General features: G+C 51.1%; 1 protein-coding gene across 2 annotated transcripts in view; it reads left to right on the top strand.

Moving 5' to 3' along the window:
• The first annotated feature begins 886 nt into the window (after nt 1-886).
• Nucleotides 887-20807, top strand: part of CACNA1H (calcium voltage-gated channel subunit alpha1 H) — a 120768-nt gene continuing 100847 nt past the window's right edge. For both annotated transcript variants that reach the window (XM_032703854.1, XM_032703853.1), the window contains exons 1-6: nt 887-970; nt 2302-2394; nt 3737-3848; nt 5588-5721; nt 10559-10656; nt 15613-15772. In XM_032703854.1, the coding sequence (XP_032559745.1) occupies nt 2384-2394; nt 3737-3848; nt 5588-5721; nt 10559-10656; nt 15613-15772 (515 nt within the window). In that variant the 5' untranslated portion in view covers nt 887-970; nt 2302-2383. The remainder of the gene's footprint in view (nt 971-2301; nt 2395-3736; nt 3849-5587; nt 5722-10558; nt 10657-15612; nt 15773-20807) is intronic.

Raw genomic sequence — 20807 nt, 5'->3', positions numbered from 1 at the left:
TTCATCCCAGGTTGGACAGGGCTTGGAGCAGCCTGGGATAGTGGAAGGTGTCCCTTCCTTCCTTCCTTTAAAGGAACTTTTGAAGGTTTCTTCCAAGCCACACTATTTTATGATCTGAAAGTCTTCTAGAAACAGGAATTCTCCACCTTGTTTTGCTGACTAAAATGTGTGAAATTCCTCCAACACACCCTTGAATTCCCATCTCTCTTTTTAAACCAAGTCAGGGCCTCACCAGAGCTAAACTGGTACAGCAGAGGAAAGGAAAGGTCTTGCCTGTGCTGAGGCATCTTCTGGCAACCAGAGCTCTCCATCCTCAAACCACTGGTCTTTGCCAGGAGGTGATTTCAGGAAAACCCCTTGGAAAGCTGATGAAGAGCATCAGCATCATTCACTGCACTAACAGCAGCATTTTGGGGCAGAGCCTGGTTTCTGTGCTGCCACTGGGTTAAACTCAGGATTAAATTTTAGTCCAAGGGCCGGTGCTGACCCCACGGTTGCAGTGCTGGGAACCAGGAGCAGCCCCTCGGGGCTCTGCTGCTCCCCAGCTCCTTCCCAAAGGGCATCTGGGGAATCTCAGCTTGCCCCAGTTGCACCTGAGAGGTCGTTTCCCTGGAATCTGTGCCGGAGGGAGGGATGTTGAGCGACCCCTCTGCAGTTCCCTCTGCCTCCAGAGCTTCACCTGGATCTCCCCGTGGCATCTTCTCCCTTTCCAAGCGAGTTGGGAAGTTGCTGCTGGTAAACTGGGTGGTGCTTCCGTGGCCTCCAGAGCAGCGGTTGCCATAGTAACTCCTCCGAAGTTCCCAGTTTTGCAGAGTCACGGTTTTAGCGGATCTGCCGGGGAGGGAGGAGCGGGATCCTCCCGGGAGGATCCCGGTGCCAGCAGGGGCTGTGAGCAGAGCCCGTGGGGCTGAGTTTGGTGGGACCATCCCTCGCCTTCCATGACCTCCTGGTTGTAAAACAGCTGGACGAGGTGTGTGGGAACATCCACAAGGCTTCTGTGCCAGGGGACTTCTGTCTCCAGCCACATCCTTGCTGTTTGAGCTGGTGTTGAGCTGCTCTTGGAGGACTTTCGTCACCTTTTCTTCTGTTTTCTCTTCTAGGTGTTTTCCCATTAAACCAGAATGGGACTTTTCTTCCTTGAGGGACACTCCAAACTGGCCAAGGCTCTGTGGGAAGGATGCTGGGAACTGTAATCCCACCCTGCCAAAAGCATCACCTCCTGCTGCCCAGGGGTTTGCTTTGGGGCTGGATGGCTCTGGGGGAGCTCTGGAAAAGCAGCCACTCAGGGGTTCAGTCCCAGCTTTTGGGGTGAGGAAGGGGCAGTGAACTGAAATCCCCTTGGATGTCTGAGCGCCGGCGGGAGGGAGGATTAGTCCCGTCAGGGCAGAGCCCTCGGGGTAATCCTGCTTTCCAATTAGGGATTTCACTGTCATTAATCTGATGGGAAAATAAATAGGGCAGGAGCTTAAAGCCTTTGAGGGAGCCAGAGGTGCAAGAGGAGAAGGTGGGTTGGAAGGGCTGAGCAGGACGGGACATCTCAGCTCAGACCCCTCCAGCACATCCCCTCGGGGAGGGATTGGGAATGACAGGACAGGAGCATCCCCAGAAACACTGAATCCCTGAGCAGGGGCTCCCTTCTCCAGTCTGTTCTCCAGCCAAAGCAAAACTGTTCCCTACAGTGGATTTTCTTCCACCTTTTCAGCCTTTCCTTCAAAGGCAGCACAAGTTTGCTTTTGTCTCTTTTCCATCCCAAGTTTGCTTTTGTCTCTTTTCCATCCCAAGTTTGCTTTTGTCTCTTTTCCATCCCAAGTTTGCTTTTGTCTCTTTTCCATCCCAGGTTTGCTTTTGTCTCTTTTCCCACCCATGGCTGTGCCTGACCCTGCTGACAGCACTGGCAGCCTCTAAACATCTGTGACCACAGTGGCCCAACTTTTCCTTTTCTCTTGGAAAATCAAACTCTTCTGCCACCCTAAAAGACACGAAACTTTGGTGTTAAACGGGTGGGGGGACAGGAGTGGCTCTGCCTGTCTTTAAGGAACCAGGGCTCTGATTTCAACTCCAGTGACAATTCCCCTCATACAGGTGATTCTTTAACCATAAAAAGCCACAATTAGATTGTTTAGAAGGTAAAAGAATAAAGTTTTTTTGAGATCTGATGAGCAGAGCACCTAAAGAAAGGTCTGGGGCAGCTCAGCAGAGCCTTTTAGCAGTTCAAAATTCATATGCTCTTACTTTTTTTTACTTTAAAGGAAAAAAAAAACATATCTACAAGTATAATAAGCAAAATGAATGCAACTGCAGGTTCTCTGGGAATGGTATTGGAGCCCTGGGAATAGCACAGGAGCCCTGTTTATAGGGAGTTTCACATGGATCCCATCAGACAATGCAAATACTGTGAGTAGGATATGGCCATAGTTGGGCTTTGGGTCTTATTGGGGCTGTTTTGTCTGTAGGACAGGATTGTCACTCTGTTTCTAGTTAGGCAAGAGGGAAGGGGATCCAAACAGCCCCTAAAGATGAGGAAAAAGTCATTTAAGGGAGGGAGAAACTAAACCAACATCAGTATTTCAGTGGGGCACAACTACCTGGGGCTGTGGCCAGGAGCTCCTCCTGCTCCAGCTCCTCCTGCTCCACTCACCTGGGGTTTTATTCCATTTCTTTATCCTATTTAGTGCATTTCCATTTCAGACAAGTGGGTTTCCAAGCCTGACATATCTGGTTCCCAGCAAGGTGTTCCCAGCTCTGGCTTTTCAAATTGAATCCCTCTCTAAAACAAGAAGTGGGTTGGGATCAGGTTTTAGGGAAGCTGTGAGACCTGACCCTGCTGGTTTCTCTTTTTCCCTCTCATCTGGATAAATGACAGTGGGTGCAAAAGTAGTTTGATCTGCAGCCCTGCACTTAATCTTACGCTGCAATAAATCTTGTGCTGAACTGATAAAATACTTCTAAAAGCAGCAGGGATAAACATGGTGGGGTTTTTGTTCAGGTTCCCAAAGCAGAACTGCTATTCTCAGGAATAAGACAATGTCTGTGTGCTTCTCTCACACATATGTGTGTGTGTTTGGAAGCAAAAAGGTTTATTCATACCCAGATGTTTCCAACTATTTTCCTAAAACAGTTCCCTCATTCATGCTCAATTTGTGAAACTCCTGTTCAGTCCCCCAAATATTTTTTTTTTTTAATGATTTTTATTAGTCCTCCCAGCAGCAGGAACCAGCAGCTCTGGGGCTATTTTGCACTCCTGCAAATCACCACTTACTACTTGGATACTGTTACTGTTAGGTGAGGACTAGTGGGTCCTGGTTTACATCCTGGATCCCAAAATGTTGCCATCCTTGGCCCTACCAACTTGGCTCTGTTTTACCGTCATCCTTGGGCGTGGTGTAGATCCCAAAAGGGGAATCTGTAACTCCTTGAGATGTCCAACCCAGGTTGGAAGGAGACAACCTGCACTGAGCCCCTATTCCCGTGACTCCAGAGGGAAACAAGGAGAGTGGCCTCACTGGATGGAGCAAGGGATTGTGTACAGGCTGGGTCTTGGTGGTTGTGGTGCCTTTGTTTGCTCTCTTTACCTTAATAGGGAAAGATTTGGGGTGATCCACTGCTCAGACTGGGAGATCTGGAGGTGGAAGTTGTCCCGGGAGAAGGGTTTTGGATGGGAGAAGGGTTTTTGGTGTGTTCTTTGCCTCGGGCTCCCCCCTCCCAAAGCCTGTGCTGTCCTTAACCCTGCTCCCAGGTGGTTTGAGCACGTCAGCATGCTGGTGATCCTGCTGAACTGCGTCACCCTGGGCATGTTCCAGCCCTGCGAGGATGTGGAGTGCCAGTCGGAGCGCTGCACCATCCTGGAGGTGAGGATCCCACCCTGCCCTGTGTGCCTGGCATGGGTGGAGTGGAGCAGGGTGGACCCCTCTCTTGTCCCTTTTCCCCAAGGTCCAGCCATGAAAGCCTTTCCCAAGATGGTTTCCCCAAGAAACCACACTTCCTCAGGCAAAACCTCCAGGGAAACCTGCTGCCGTGGCCTTGGGGGAGACCCAAAGGCTGACTGGGACTTGATCCAGCAAAATCCTTTCACTGCACACTTAATAAGGGAAGGGGGGCTCAAAAGTGGGCAGCCAGCTCCCACTGGGGTCGTTAAACACTATTTAATTACAAAAGTCATGGCTGCCCCATCCCTGGAAGTGTCCAAGGCCAGGCTGGACGGGGCTTGGAGCAACCTGGGCTAGTGGAAGGTGTCCGTGCCCATGGCAGGGGGGTGGAACCAGGTGATCTTTGAATGAAGTCCCTTCAAACCCAAACCATTCTGGGATTCTATGGCCAGTTCCATGGGGAGTCTCTCCCTTGCAGTCCATCAGTTCCACCCCTTGGATTTGTGCAGTCTGGTCTGTGCCATGTGACACCGGGGACTTTGCCACTCCATTCCCTCCTTCAGGAACAACAAAGCCCGGGATGAGCCCGTGCCCAGTGTCCTGCACAGCAGAGCCCCCCAGCTGGAGCACAGCACTGCCAGGTCCCGGGATAAGTGACCTTTGGGAGGTGCATCCCAGCCCCTGGTTGGCCATGCCCGGCATCCCGCTGGTCTCTCCTCCCTCTCCTGGCAGTGCCCTCGCTGCCATCTGCCCGCAGGATTGGGTTTGGAAGCACATCCCGGCAGCATCTGGTGTGTGGGCTGCACCTTGGCACTGAGCTTCCTGCAGCAACTCGTTCCTCAGGCTGGGAACCAACCTGCCGTGTTCCCAAAGCATGACATCAGCCCAGGCAGGGATTACCACGTCCTCGGCTCCTTTGAATCCCACACGGATCTGCTGCTTTACCTCCCTTTGAGTGTCCCAGCCAGCGAGATCCTTCATGGAATCCCAGAATGGTTTGGGTTGGAAGGGACCTTTAAGATCCACTTCCCACCCCCTGCCATGGGCAGGGAACCATTCCACCATCCCAGGCTGCTCCAAACCCCGTCCAACCTGGTCATGGGGACTTCCTGACAGGTTTTCGGGTAGAAAAGGGCTGTGAGTAAAACCACCATTATCCCTCCCCCTGTCCCAGCTTGCAGGAGGGAGTGGAAGCCACAACACGAGGTGGAAAAGCCTGAACTTCTTTATGGAGGCTTTTGGGTGCCAGTTATTAAATGAACTGAAATAATGGAGCAAAACTTCTGTGGAGTTTATTAAGGGAAAGGTTGGTTGGTAAAGCTGACAGTCCCTCTCCAGCTCTCTTGGAGCCTCTTTAGGCCCTGGAAGGGGCTCTCAGGTCTCCCTGGAGCCTTCTCTTCTCCAGTTGAAACCCCCCCCCAGCTCTCCCAGCCTGGCTCCAGAGCAGAGGGGCTGTGATGTCCATATAGATTTATCACTAGGTGAGTAAGAGCTGCTGACACTTCCCAGGCACTGGACTGACCCAGGAGCTACACTCAGGGGTTGCCACCACCCACGAGGTGCAGCAGGTTTTATTTTGGAGTTGGGAGGTGGCACTTTGGTGGCAGTGCTTCACCAGCCTGTCCATGGAGTGGCCACGTGGTGGGAGCACTGGGGTCTGTGCTCTGCCCGAGTCCAGAGCGCAGCAGGACTGACTGTGACCGTCTTGTCCCGCTCTCCAGGCTTTCGACGACTTCATTTTCGCTTTCTTTGCGGTGGAGATGGTCATCAAGATGGTGGCCCTGGGGATCTTCGGGCAGAAGTGTTACCTTGGAGACACGTGGAATCGCCTGGACTTCTTCATCGTGATGGCAGGGTCAGTAAAAACCTCAGCGAGGTTTGCTCTTCGCGGGGGAAAAGCAGGAAAACCCCAAAAAGCCAAACCTGTAGGTTGGCCTGGCTGGTTTTCATCGTGTTTTGTGAAGGCTCAAGCCAAGGCAAAGTCTCATAATTCTTGTTTTTCGTACCCCACCTCGTAACCACGCCCATTTTTGTGGTGGGTTATGAATATCAGGCAAAAAAAACCAAAAAGCCCAGAGCAGCTCAGCCCTGCTCCTGCTGGGACACCATCAGAGGGAGGCAGGAATTGGCTAAACGAGGAGAACTGAACCCAAAATTCTGGTTCAGAAAGTTGAAATCCCAGTGGAAGGAGCTGGCCAGACTTTCACCCAAATTACAAGTGCATGCAAATGCCTCCTGTAAACTCCTCTTGATTTGCAGTTGAAAACCATCTCCCACAGCTGCTCGTTTTTGCAGGATGTGTTAACAAACAGGTACAAGGAGGATCCTGTTGCTTTTGACACCAGTTCCCTCACACCCACAGGGAATAACTGAGTGGACTAAAAGCCTGGCAAGTGTAAAACTTTTTTTCCAATAAATTAATGGCTTTAGAAACCTTGGGCTCTCTTACCTGCTTAGCAGCCCCTGGGAAGGGATATAATGCTTTAATTACTGCCTTAGCTCTGAATTCCTGGGTTTATAATGACCAGCCTGGGGTTAATTAGAACATCCTTGTAATATGTTGGGACATTTTTCCCCTTCCATTAGTGATGTACCATCTCCACTGCAGTAATGGAGTTTTGTTTTGCTCCGTGTTATTTGTCTGGAATACAATTAGGAATGGCCTGAGCGGTTTGAATAAAACATGAGCTCTCCTGAGCGGAGCTTCCTTCGAACCCGTGTGTGGTTCCAGCCCAGGAAGGAGCATCAGGGACAGCAAAAGAACCAGTTAATGATTTTTTTCTTGCCAAAGCTGCTGCGGTGTTTAAGCTGCTGTTTAAGTGGGGAGGGAAGAGCGAGGCTGTGGTGGATGGGAGAACTCGGGATCAGAATTCCGGCGTCCATAACCAACGGTGTTTTCCCACGCTGGACGTGCAGGGTGGGCTCTCCTGAGGGGTGAGCAGAGGGTCATCCATGTCATCACACAGGTCATCCCAAAACCAGGAGGATGACACAGCACAGGGAGGCAGAAGGGCTGAGCCCTCAGAGGCGGGGTTGGCACCAGGAGCTTTGCTCTCGGAGCACCCAGGATGAGGGGGAAAGTGAAGCAGTTGGGTGGTTTTCCTGGGTTTTTCCCCACCCTCCATGGCTGGAATGTGTTTCAGAAGGATGAAAGCAGCAGAAGCACCAGGAGACCCCACAGGGAAGCCCTGCTGTTGGTCTGGCATTACTCAGGTTGGAGATGAGGAGAGGAATAACCACTTCTGCAGCTGATCCTGGGCTATGTCCGGATGATTTCGGTGTATTCAAGCCATACCTGGGATAGTACTTCCCATCTCTCAGAGGAGAGGCTGGACTGGGAGCTGGGCTGGCTGGTAACACTGATGGAGGACAAGGAGGAGCTGTGCAATGTCTGGGCTTCACCTCTCCCACCAACACCCTTGGATCCAGTGTCTACTCCTAAAACTGGAGGTGGTTTTAGCAGGGAACACACTACTGGAATAACAAGAGCTGCTTTTTCCAGCAAGCAGATGGATGTGATGGAGTTATTATGAGGCTTTTTCTGATAAGAAGGGAAACAAGTGAGAGGCAGAGCTGCCTGCTTTGTTTGTCCCGTTCCGTCTCCTCAAAGGAGCTGATTTGCCTCACCAGCCACACACCAAAGAGAGCAGAGGGTGAGCAGGGAAACTACAAAATAAACATGTCTCCTGCCTCTAGCAACAGATTGTGTCTGAAGTTTGTTCCAGCTCTGAAAGCCCTTTCATGTTTTCCTCGCCTGAGAAATGTGCCCTGGAAAATTTCAAGCCGAGGGGAGCTCGGAGCGGCTCCGTCTGTCCAGCAGCCAAGTTGAAAGCGTTTCCTCAGCATCAGGAATGTTGTTCACAAGAGCTGAAACCAGAGAGGTTTTCTTGTGCATCCACTCCCTGGAGATGTTGCAGGCTCCCGTGATGTGCTTTGGACATCTTTTAACTTGACAGCTGAAGGGTTGGGAGCTGCTGGTGGCAGAAGACACCTCGTGCCTCTTGTTTTTCAGCGCCCAGAGGCTGTAGGGAATCACCGACCAAGTGCCAGCCTGTCGGAATTTTCCAGCTCCAGCAGGTTTCTGTCGGACTTTTCCAAGGTATTCTTGGTTTACAGCTGTGATCTGAGAACAGGACCCTGAACTTGGCCTTGACAAGGAAACCTTTGACCGTTTCTCTGCTTGTAGAAAGTCCAGTGTGGAATCCATCAAGTGTTTCAGGCCGGCTTCAGTGGGTATTATAGATCCCCCTGAGTCTTACTTTCAGATCCTAAAGGGAATATCATGGAAATCCAAAGATTCAGGGTCAGAAAGTCTGTTTCTTGGGGCAAATCCTGGATTATTCATCTTTTATCAGCTCCCCTGAAGCTCCAAGGGCCAAGTTAAAGTGAGGCTCCAGGAGCTGGCCCTTCAACATGCTAATTTTGGACATGGTGGTACAAACCCAGCTCCCACTGGAGCATTTCCTGCTCCTTTTCCATGCTGTAGGAGCTCACAAGCTGTATCAGTTGCACTCAAATCCACTTACTCAGCCACCTGATAGACTGGGAATGTGCTGCCCTGGGGCCAGGGCAGTGAACAGATCCAGACTCTGGCACTGCTCATTTTGGGGACTTTAACCAACACTTTGCCTATTCCTGCAAGGTCTGTTGTGAGCAAACACCTGGTGCTGGCTCCAGACCCCTCTGTGCAGGTGTGAACGGGCATTCCCATGGTTTTCCCGCTGTGTGGTCCTTCATGGGGCACTGGGCTGGTTCCCAGTGCTCTGCTCCAGCTTCACAAACACACGGGAGATTTAAAGCCTGGTTTGAAGCTTTTAGAGTAATGGAATGATTAAGGTTGGAAGGGACCTCTAAGATCAGCGAGTGCAGCCGTCAGCCTGTGTCCTCAGCGGGTCCTGTTCATCAGATTTGGCTCAGCTCCTACATACAGGCTGGAAGGTGGGTTGGATTTTTGAAGACTCCCTAACTAATCCAGGAAAAAAAAAAGTCTCTGGAAGGTTATCACTGAAAACAGCTCAAAATCATCAGAGACTCTGCAGAGCAAGGTGGGGAGAATGGGGCAAACTCACCTCAGTGTGACACCAAAGAGCTCCAGGACAAAGCCAGAAGAAAAGCAAACATCAGAACATCCAGATACTCCTAATTAAATGGTGTGGAGCAGGGCAAGGCTTCAAGTACAAAGTGCAAGGCTCCAGCAGTGCAGAGCATGGGCACATGGGCAGTGATGAGCTGGCCCAAAACCAAACCTCTTCTGCCTGTGCCCAAAATCCACTCAGCTGTTGCTTCCTGATGGCACATAAGGATTTTGGTCCATCCTGGCTGCAGGAGGCTTCTGTGGAAAATCTGAAGCTTCTGCAGGGCCTGGCTGCAGCAGTTCAGCTCTCATTTGCCTCTGTCCTTCCATATCTGTTTGTTTATTTAAAAGAAACCAAAACAAAAGCTCTTTCTCCACGGGATCCAACAGCTCACTCACAGGGTTGCTTTTGATGCTGTTCTGTTATTTGAACAGGCGTGGTGAGAGATTTGTGACATATTTACAAGTGTTTCCCTGTAGTCAGACTCATAAATTGTAATTACAGCCATGCTAACTAGCCATAACCCCATTAAAAAAACAACACTGCACACATTTGCCACTCATTGCTATAAAAGAGCAAGAAAACTGACTTCACTTAACGTCCTTCCCAGCCTGGAAGAGAAATGTTTATGGGAAATGGAGATGAAGCATGAAAAAGAAAATGGTCCTTTAATAATCAAATGGAAATCAAACTGCTCCAACGTTGTTTGTGAGCTGGGATGTTCGGTTTTTGTCGTGGTGGGGGAGATGAGCTGGTGTGTAAATACTGTGGAGTGCTGGTGGGGGGGATGTGGCAGGAACATGTTACTGCCTTGGAGCTGCTTGGAGCTGCAGTCACCTCCCCAGGAAGGCTGTGGATGTGCCACTGGAGTAAAATAAGCTGCTGGAAGAGGAGAGAATCAGGGAGCAGATATTTGGGGGCTCCCCCTCTGTCCTGAGTTCTGTGGCCCTGACTTTGCAGGTCCTTGTCATGCCAAGTCATGGAATCATGGAATGGTTTGGGTGGGAAGGGACCTTAAAGATCATCTCATTCCAACCCCCTGCCATGGGCAGGGACACCTTCCACTAGGTTGCTCCAGCCCCGTCCAGCCTGGCCTTGGACACTTGCAGGGATGGGGCAGCCACAACTTCTCTGGGCAACCTGTGCCAGGGCCTCACCACCCTCACAGGGAACAATTTCCTCTGTATATTGAACTGAAATTTCTCTTCTTTCAGTTTGAACCCCTTGTCCTGTCACTGCAGTTCCTGATGGACAGTCCCTCTCCAGCCTCCTTGTATCCCTTCAGATACTGGAAGGCACATCCTGCTTTCCAATGTGTTACCTATGCCTGCAGTAAGGGTTGGAAGGGACCTTTAAGGATCATCTCCTTCCACCCCCCTGCATAGGCAGGGACACTTTCCACTAGCCCAGGTTGCTCCAAGCCCCGTCCAGCTGGCCTGGAACACTTCCAGGCACAGGGTGCAGGAATTGCATCCACCAATGCCTGGGAAGAGCCACGAACTCAGAGTGGGTGGATTTGCAATGCTGGGCTTGCAGGCAGCAAGAATTCCAGGCAGCCCCATTCCCAGTGCCCTGGCATGCCCTGACCCTGACTGCTCCTCTCCTCTCTCCCCACAGCATGATGGAGTATTCCCTGGATGGACACAACGTCAGCCTGTCCGCCATCCGCACCGTCCGGGTCCTGCGGCCACTGCGAGCCATCAACAGGGTCCCAAGTAAGTGACCCCTCCCTTGGCACCACTGCCAGGCTGGGCAGGCACAGCCCGGGCTCTGCCAGGCTCGTCCCCCTGGGAAAACTGGAAAACCAGGGGGGCTAAAGCCGTCCCAGCTGGCTCTGTGTGGGCTAAGGCTTGTATTAGTAGTCTGCTCTCCTGCTGCCGAGACCAAATTCATTGATTTTAATTTTTAGAGATCGTTTATTGCCATTATTAGTGTTAGCAAAGGGCAAGGGGATAGATTTTATACCCGGGGCCCAAATTTTTGTGGCTGCTTTCCAGCGTTTTCATGACTTCTCTGAGGCAAATAACCCCCTGCTCCTTGTGTAAACTAAATAAAGTTCCTATAAAGGAAGGGGAGAGGTCAGTTCTAAGAAGAATCTTCTTGCCCTGGTGGGTTCATTTTCCCTACTCAGCAGTTTGAGGTCTTTCCGTGGCTCCGTGTTCAGGATTAGCAGAGCAGGAGCCTCTGTGTGCTGCTAAAATTTGCTGTCATGTAGAACAAAATTGGGTTCATGCACGATAGGAAGTTCAAGTGGCCCCTAAATCCATTTTCAAGTGGCTTCAGCTGCTTGTCTTCTAAACCCAATTTGAAAGACGACCCAACAAGTTGAAATAATTTCCTGCCGGAATCGGCCACCGCTGAGCAACCCTTTGCAAGGTGCTCGTTTCGTGGAGCTCCCATCAGCTTGCAGCCAAATTTCACTCCAATCAAAATGCAGCAGGATTGTATGGAAATCATACAGGTCCCTTGCAAAACAAAAAAAAAGAAAAGGACATTTCCTGCATTTCCTGTTCTTCTTGAAAGCGCTTCTGAATGGCACAGCCCCACATCCTGCCTGGATTAATTGCCCGTCATGTCGGCACTTCCAGGGACAGCAAAACAACCTCCCCCAGAAGGGTTTCGGTTCCAGAGGAACATGTGAGGGAACAGATGGATGTTTACTCACAGGAGTCTTTGAAGTTTCCCTCTGAACTCTCAATTCTACAGGATTTTTCTTGAGGGGAGAAAAAAAAGAAAAATCAGCTCAAATCCGTGACTTCGGCCGTGACGTCGTCAGTTCAAAACAAGACAAAAAGGGGCTGAAAGGGACCACGAAACCCCCTCTGGAGCTTTTGTTTTCCTGGGGAGGTTTTGTCACCAGGGTTTCAGAGCTGCCCCAAAGCACAACACGAAGTTTCCCTCTGGGATTTGGAGCCCGGTGGCTCCGTGGCTGGAGCAGAGGGACGTGGCACGTGCTCGGCTCGGAGGCTCCAGGCTGAGGTGAGGATCAGGCTCCCTCTGAAAGTTCTCTAAGTCCATGAAACCCTCCCATGGAACAGTGGGAGTCTCCAGCTGGGGTTTGGAGGGTTTACACGCCTGTTAATCCAAATGCCTCCAAGTTCAGGTGAAATTTGGATCTGTGGCCAAAAGCTCGTGATTTTGCTTCCTTAGGACCCTGATTGTGAAGCTTTGAACTGAGCCTTTCAGGCTCTTTCTGCTGCACTTCCCATGGGATTTTTGGTTTTGGTTTGGTTTTTTTTTTTTTTTCAAAAGACAGGTGATAGAAAATATTCCATTATTTTATTAATATTCCCTGAGATTCAATCCAGCGAGCTCAGCCCAGGTTTGGGGAGGAGTTGCCTGGTTTGATGAGCAGCTGGGCTGGGCTCACACCACCACCAGTGTCCTGAACCAGTGCCAGGGCAGGATTAGTGTTCTTGGAAATACCTCTGTTCCTGGAGGGAGGATCATCACAGCCTTCACTTGTTTAAGAGCCACCAACTCCATCCCCTCTGAACACTGGGAATTTTACTGTTTCAGGCTGATACAATCCCGGATCTGCATGGAATGGGTGGTGACATCCCTCTATTTTATTGTATTTTTGCTGTTTCTGGTGATAAAAGAGTTACACTTTCAGTCTTTCATCCATGAGGATCTGCAGCTTAGTCAAGGGATTACCTTGGATATCCAGCACATCCCAGCCAGTGGTGTGGCAGCAGCTCCTGGTCAGCACCATCCATGCCATTCCCAGCACCGGGAGCAGAATTTTGGCCTCAGGGGCAGACACCCAAGGACATGGAGCACAACAAATTCCAGCTGAGTCAGGAGAGACGAGCCTGGTGGTCAGTCACCACCCAGGGAAGCAGGGACCCTGGAGAACTCCCCTGGAGATTTATCCCTGCCATTCCTGGGTGCTTTCCTGGGATGCAGCCAGCACTGTTAGCTCTTCACTTCCAGGCACAATAAAGTCACCCACAGGATTATTTCATTTCGATTCTGTTTGGTAAGAAAAGAAAGAAGGACCCCAGCCAACAAAAACATCATCTCTATTAGAAATTATTCCTTGAAAATGACTAGAAAAATAGAATTCCTGCAATTTATATCTTTGGCAGGGGCTGCAGGTCGGGATTTTTTTTTAGCAGTGGTCACTGAGGTTTTTTTCAAATCCATTTCAGTGCTTTATTTTTATTTTTCTACTGTGTGGTTTCAACCAGGCATCACATGGAATGGGAATGAAAAGGAATCCTGAGCCTTGTTTCAGCCTAAGTGATGCTTGTGCTCCTTTCCCATGGCACACTTGACATTCCCTGAGAGGCCGGAGCACCCTGAGCGGATGAGGAACAGATGGATTCAATCCCGAGAATGGTGCCACGAAACAACCCAAAATACCAAAAGTAGCTGAGCAGAAAAAAGTTGTCTGGCACAGGGAGATAAATTTTAACCATTTTTGGATAAAAAAAAGAGCAAGGATATTAGTGAGAGTGAGGGGGAAAAAAAAGAAAAGCCCAGCATTGTCTTTCCAGTGGGAATTAAGTGAGTCTTTTCTGCTTTTCCAAAGATAGATTTACAAGGAAAGCCTGCAGGGCTGTGCAATGGGATGTGCTCCCAGGGGGCTTCAATGACAACAAAAGTTGGGAATAAACACTAGGAATCAACTCCCCCCCTTTGCCTCCAGCTCTGGCTTTCCCTGTGCTTGGAGCCGAGGCTGGCGCTGTTCCCTGTGCTTCCAGGGCATGGAATTTGCCACGTCCCTTCCCTGCAGGGTGGCACTGGCACCGGGGCAGCACAGGACAGGGTTTGGAGAGTGGCTGGCACAGGGCTGGGCATATGATCACAGCACAAGTTGGGAATCAAACATTAGGAAATCACCCCCCCCTTTGCCTCCAGTTCTGGCTTTCCCTGTACTCAGTGCTGTTCCCTGTGTTTCCAAGGGATGGAATTTGCCACGTCCCTTCCCTGCAGGGTGGCACTGACACCAGGGCAGCACTGGGACGGGGTTTGGAGGGTGGCTGGCACAGGGCTGGGCGCCAGGACTGTGCCTCCTCTGAAGAGGCATCCGGTGCCAGCTGCGGGAAGCTGTGCCAGAGCCAAGGCACAGCTGGGCACGGAGACCTTGGGAGGCTCCTGCCCTGGGTGCAGAGGTCGTTCCTCACACCTAATTATTTATGAGCACAGACTTCTTGGCCAGGCTGGTCCATCCCCTCGTGCTGTGCTGACAGGGTGGTGGCAACTCCAGCCCCGCTTGGCTGCCTTGGATTTCCACTGGCTCGCGCGGGATGAAGCGGCAGGACGGGATTCCAGCTCCTGCCAGCACTGCCTGGGAAGGGCTGGGATGGACAGGTTTGTCTCTCCTGGAGACCCTCCTCATCCCTGACCTCTACAGGGCTGCAGCCCAGCGTGGTGGAATCAGCAGGAGAGGCGTCGGGCATGGCTTGGGAGAGGCCAGGGTGGAATCTGATGGGGAAAGGAAGACTCCGTGTCAGTGCCACTCTCCATTCCCACGGGATGACCGATGGAGAGCAGCATCCTACCAGGGAATAGGGAGGGAGAAAAGGCTCCACGAAGACAGGCAGGCAAAGGTGTTTGCAGAGGAGAATTTTAGTGGGATAAAATCCCCACCAGCAGCCATATTGATTCCCAGTGCCATGAACTTGAGCCCTGCTCCCTGTGGAGTGCCGGGACCCCGACGCTCAGCTCAGCTTCCTGCTTTTTTCTTTTCCACAAGGTAGCATTTGCCTTTGTCTCCTGCTCTTTCCATTGATAGCTGGTTGCTGTCTCAGAGGCTCCTTTGACCTCCATGGAACTGCTGAGCTGTTATTCCCTTTTTATTCCTGCTTTATCCTTGAGTTTGAAGGTGCCCTGATGTGTGAGGCAGGGCAGCCCCCAGGTGCCAACCCCATCCCTGCCTCCTTGCCCAGTCAATGCTGGAAGATGCCAGGGTTTGCTGAGGCTCTGTAAGGTTCACTCATTCCTCGAGTTGGAATATTCAAGGTGGAATGAGTATCTTGCCTGGAAGTCATCATTTCCCTGGTAGCAGAGGTGCTGGGGGAGACCAAAGGTTCATGGAGGGGTGTGGGACCGATGGGAAGATTCCCCTACAGCCTGCACAGGAGGAGGGAAAGGGAGCAGAGCTTTCCTTGGAGGAAGAAACATTTATATCCTGCTTTCCACCCTCAAAAAAGTCAAAATGTTCCATGTTTTCCAGTCCTGTGGCCAGCAAGGAGAGGAGGAAGAGGAGGAACTCCATGGGAGAGGACTTGCCCACACCAGAGGCCTTGTGATCCTCCCACACCAGGCTCTGTGTTGCTTAGGGAACAACAACTTGTGTGACTCAGGAGAGATGTTTGATATGTTTATAAATACATATTTTGACAGTTTCTCCAGAGGCTGATGGTTCCTGGGGGTGTTTCCCCAGGAAAAGCTGTCTGGCAGCTCTGCCCATGTTTGTGTGTCGTTGAGTGCTGCTGAAACATCTGAAAATCCCACCCTTTGGAGATGTGCTGTTTGTTCCCATTTCCTGCTGGGCCTTTTGCACTCTTTACCTTCCTTTTCAGCCTTAAAGGTTTAGGGAAAAATATCAACATCCCAGTTTTTCTCCCCAGGATGCACTGGCTGCACAACCAAGCTGGGAATGGTGGTTTTTTCCCATTAAGGGCTCTTCTAATCCATTTTTCTTTTCCTTCTGCCCACAGGTATGAGAATCCTGGTCACCCTGCTGTTGGATACTCTGCCTATGTTAGGCAACGTCCTCCTCTTGTGCTTCTTTGTCTTCTTCATCTTTGGGATTGTGGGTGTCCAGCTCTGGGCAGGGCTGCTGAGGAACAGGTGTTTCCTAGACAGGAATTTTGCAATGTAAGTACAGCAAAGGAAACAAAACTCTCTCCTTTTCTCTTCCTTCCTCTCTCCTGCTGGAGAAATCCCAGCGCTTGGCAGCTCCAAGCAGGAACTTTTTGTCTGACAAAAAAAATCCCCTTGTCAGCAAGTTCCTGAGGGGTTGGAGTTGCACCTGAAGGACAAGGGTGGTGGTGGTTGGGATTATCTCTGCCTGAGGAAGCTGAGAGCCCTGACTCTGGGAATTCTAAGGATTTAGATCAAGCAGAAGGATTACAGCTCTCCTGGAATTGCCGCTTCTCCGAGTGGTTCAGGTCTGGGGGGTCACTGAGCACACCCCAGTCCCTGGCAGGGGGTTGGGAGGTGGGAGATGCTGCTGGAACACACAGATACGTCTCTGTAGGTGTGTTAAGATAAGAAGCTTGATGTGAAAGGCATTAAAAGCATTTGTACAGGGCTCTCAGTGTGGGACAGGCATTGGGGATGGGCAGCACCCGCTCTTTTTGATAGAGTTATGGAATAATTAAGGTTGGAAAAGGCCTCCAAGATCACCAAGTCCAACCTTAACGAAGCAAACTTTAGATTTGGTTCTTCCAGACTTGGCAGCTGTGTGGACCCAACATCCCTGCCAGGTGTGAGGGTGCTCCTAAGCCTTCATTGCCCTGGGGAGCCTCACCTGGGTCCCCCACCCACACCCTGCCCCTGGCCCAGCAGCTCTATTTAAGCCCAGCCCATGGCTCTTAGTCCTGGTTTAGGCTGTGCTGGTGCTGTGCTTCTCTCCAGCTTTTTGTTCTTGATGCCTTTGGCTCCTGCCTGAGCTCCCTGGAAGAGTCCTGGGTCTGGATCATCATTTGCCATGTCTGGGGCTTTCCCTGGGCGCTGGTGCCAGCCCTGCTGTGTTCAGAGCCTGTCCAGGGAGGTGCTGCTGGCACCGGGATGGCTCCTGGCTCATCCCATGCCATGGGACACCCCGGCTCTTGCTGCTCCCTCAGCAGGACACTGAGCCTGGGCTGTTCTGCCCCTGCTCCCTCAGGGGTGTCAGGACACCTTCAAACCCACCAGCACAATGAACAGAGGAAAACAAAGTGCAGCCTTCCAGCTCCCATGGAACAGGGCTCCTGTCAGAGACTGCTGAGGATGCCAGTGGCTCAGAGGTGAGGAAATGCCTGAGACCAGCTATTTAGGGCAGCTCTAACTCTGTAAGAGGAGATGGAGCCTGTAATTACATCTGTGTGTAATCATCTGCTGTCTACAACTCGTATTGTCTGGAAGACAAGCAGAGATCGTCCCTGAGCTCTACCCCAGGTCCTGCTCCTGCCTCTCACTGCTCAGTCCTGTGGCTCTCAGCTCTCCAGGCCTTTCCCTGTCCTGCAGACCAGCTCTGGTGGCCCTTGTTTCTCCCACCAGAGATGCTGAAAGGCGGAAAATCAACAAGCCAGCCATGAGTGTGTGTTCCCACTCCAACACCTTGATGCTCCAAACTCTCTCCTGCACCCCCAGCTGGTATTTGCTGGTCACCAAGACCCTCCAGGCTCAGAGGAACCTCTGAGCTGTCACTTAAAAGTCCAAATTGTGGTGTCAGAGCTCTGCTTGGGTGGGCTGGTGCGAGCTGTAATTAGCCCTGTCGAGTCCCTCTCATCTCCTTGCCCGGGTTTTTAAACGCCGTGTGATTTTCTGCAAAGTGGAGCTTTTAAAAATGAACCACGGGGGAAAACGTTTGCTAAGTAGAGATATTAAGCAGGCAGTTATGTAATGGCCATTAGCAGCATCAAAGGCAGCCCAGGATTTTCTTATCAGGGTCTTGCTCCCAGTCAGGGGATGCAGAGTCGGGCTCTGGGCTGAGCCTTGGGAGCTCCTTCCCGAGGAGGTTTATGAGGAATCTTCTCCTCCTCCCCTTCACCACAGCTCTGAGGTGCTCCCTGGGTCCCTCCAGCAGCAGGTAGTGGGGGATTTGGGTGGCTCTGCACAGGTCCTGTTGCTTCATGCCACGTGCTCTGGGATGTCGTGATTGAAGTTCCAGCATTCCAGAGCCATTTGGACAAAGGAGGTTGAGGAGTTTTGCAGGAAGGGCTCCTCCAGCCCTGCTGGTGCCAGGGTCAGTGGGACACGTGTGGGGTGCTCTGGTGCCATCACCCAGACTGGTGCTGCTGTTTTGGGCTTTTTCCTGCCTTAACTTTAGACCTGTAATGATCCAATCCCTCTATTTCCTGCTAGAAGCTATCCCAGGTTTTTTGGAGCTTGGTGTGGAAGTTTTGGAGAATACAAATGGAATAGATCTTTTTTGTCACTTCTGACTCTCGTTCTCCTGAATCCATAGTTCCAGGCATCAGGATATGGTTCACCCCTGCTCCGGTCTTGAACATCCCAACAGCAAGTTGTAAAGGGGAAAAAAGGCAGGGAGTGACCTGGAAAGCACTTCAGGGTTACACCTTCCTGCTGTTGCACAGATCATAGGATCGTGGAATGGTTGGGGTTGGAAGGGACATTAAAAGACCACCCAGTTCCAGCCTCAACTGCTTTGAACTGAGGGTGAACACCTGAACACAGTCCAGGGACCAGGCAAGGAAGGGCCATAACCCCAAATTTTCTGGAGTAAACAAAGTTTAAACAAGCTCAGTGCTTCAAATACAGCTCCTTACTGCCCTGCACCCTCACTGCCAGCAGCTTTCTGGGCCTTCAGCTTCACTGGAGGCATCAGGTGGAAGAAGTGACTTTGATTTTTTCCATCATTATTCTTCCTGTGGAAACCTTCTCCATCCCCCCCTGAAAGTTGGCTGCTTCAAGTTAAAGCAACTCTTTTTAAATGCAGCACATTCTGATAGAAGTCTGGGGGCTCCTTTGAGCTGCACTGGAAATATCTCCTTTCTCTTCTGGAGAATTGGAATATCCTAGAGAATTGCAATGTCCTGGAGATTGTTTAAGGACTCCCAGTAGTGACTTTGAAGGAATTGCAAGCAGTCAGTGGGCTGTTGCAGTAGTGGGGTGGCAAAAAATGATGTGTGTCCCTTGTGTTTGGGACGTGGAAGAATCTGCCGCTCCCCACCCTGCCCTGGAGATCAGAGGGATGTTTTGGAGGTCTCTGGTGGCTCAAACACCTCTTCAAGCCCTGGGGAGCTCCCTGGGACAACTGCTTGGAATAGCAGTGCCAGGATGGTCTGTGCTGTCCGTGAGTGAGGGCAGTGGGAGCTGGAGGGGGAATTCCACGAGGACTTTTCGGTTGGTCTGGTGTGAAAGAGGAACTCGTTCTGCCTGTGTGGGAAGGGTGAGCAGAGCCAGCAGTTTCTGTGTAAGATCTCTGGGATGTGTGTGTCCCACACAGCCCCTCTGGCTCCCTCCTGAGCTGGGCTCTGTAAAGGGAGGAACTGGGTCACCCCCAGCTCGTCTGGGCAGTTGCTGCTGGGGTTGTGTTGTTCTGCAGAGCAGCGTTTTCCAGTCCTGGAGCCTTTCAAGGAACTCAGTGGGTTGGAAGCAGGAGAGGGGAGAGGGCTGTGAAGTGCTCTGTATGTCTCTGGTGCTGCAGGACAGTTCTGATGTGAGCTCCTCAATCTGAGTTAACTCCAGCCTGCTCAGTATTGCTCTGCCTTTGGCTCCTGGGCTGGTGCAGAGCTGGGAGGAGGCACAGGCAGCTCAGTTTGTCTGAAAGGGGCTTAATTGCTCCTCCTGGCTTTGCTCTGTGCTGCAGTGCTGGTTGGCAGCAGGATTTCCTCAGAGAACAGCTTCTACCTGCAGGGAACAAATCCTGCTTGGTGCTGAGTTTCTTCCACCTTTTCCCTTTCCTCCTCTGCTCCTCAGAAAGCTGGAGCAGGATTGTGCTCAGCACACATACACCAGACTCCAGTGGTTGTAATGTCCTGCATGGGATGGTTGGGGTGGGAAAACTGTGATTGAGGGCAGATGGAACAGAGAATAATTCCTTTGGTGTGGAGAGAATGGACTTTCCTGCCCCGCTGTTGTTTCTCCTCCACATGAACATGCTCAGGAACAGAGGAAGATGAATCCATTGCAAAGCTGCAGAGGAAGATGTGCAGAGGGCAGCTGGCTGGGAAAGGGGTGTTAATCCTCTCTAATGTGATAACAAATCCATTCTGGAGCTTCATTTCTTCTGTCTTTTCCCCAGAGCACCAGAGCCTTGTCATTAATGGATTCATTAGCATTAATAAGTTATTTGCACCCTACCCATTGGCAAGTAACAGGGAGGTCAGGCTGACCCTTCCTGCATGTGGAGGTGGAGAGTCTTGGCAGAGAGAACTCATTTATTTTGTGGATATTGGGGATTCCCTCATTCCACATCACTCCTGTTTCTCATTCTTGCTCTCCTTCCTCCTTTCCCCTTTTTGGTTTTGCCAGAAAGGTTTTCCAGCAGCAGAGCTAAGAAAAGGTCTTCAATTTGCCATGTTTGCTGTCAGTTGATGTGTCCCGTCCCCTCTTCACCTGTTGGTGGTGGTGGAGCATCTCCTGGGTGTGGATCCTCCCCAGGCAGATGGGGAAGGATCTTGGTGTGTCTATGCTCAGGGAAGAGGGAAGGGCTTGAAAAGGGCTGGGCAGAAAGTAGCCCCACACATGACTGATTTTAGCCTGTCATAGGGAAAGTTTTAGTTTATGAATTATTTGGGGGGCAGTTGCAAAAATGAGGAAGGCAGAGGAAAGGGAGGATAAAATCAATCAGGCAGCAGCAGAACCGAATGGAGCTTCCCCCACCCCTGAATTCCAGTGTGTTTTAATCCTTCACAAGCCTCTGTGTTACCTCCCTCTGTGTGACAAACTGGTGCTTGTAGTATCTGATCTCCCAGCAAACACTGTCCTGTGGAGCTCCCAGCCTGATCTTCAGCTCGGTTTATATGGAAGTGTCTCGGTTTATGTGGAAATGTCTTCATGTGAGACCATTTGGTGGGAGGGGAAGGAAAGGCTTTCAGGCAGTTCTGGAAGAAAAACATCTTTGAAGTTGAAATCTCAGGCGTAGAAACAGGGAGGGTGATGTTACAGCTTTGTCTGGAGGTGTGGGAACGCTGTGCAGTGGGAGGGGAATAGTGAGTGAACACAATCCCAGCCAGCAATG

This window comes from Chiroxiphia lanceolata, chromosome 16 (genome assembly GCF_009829145.1).
Source record: "Chiroxiphia lanceolata isolate bChiLan1 chromosome 16, bChiLan1.pri, whole genome shotgun sequence".
In the NCBI taxonomy this organism is placed as follows: Eukaryota; Metazoa; Chordata; class Aves; order Passeriformes; family Pipridae; genus Chiroxiphia; species Chiroxiphia lanceolata.
This window is presented reverse-complemented; position numbering and strand designations above follow the sequence as displayed.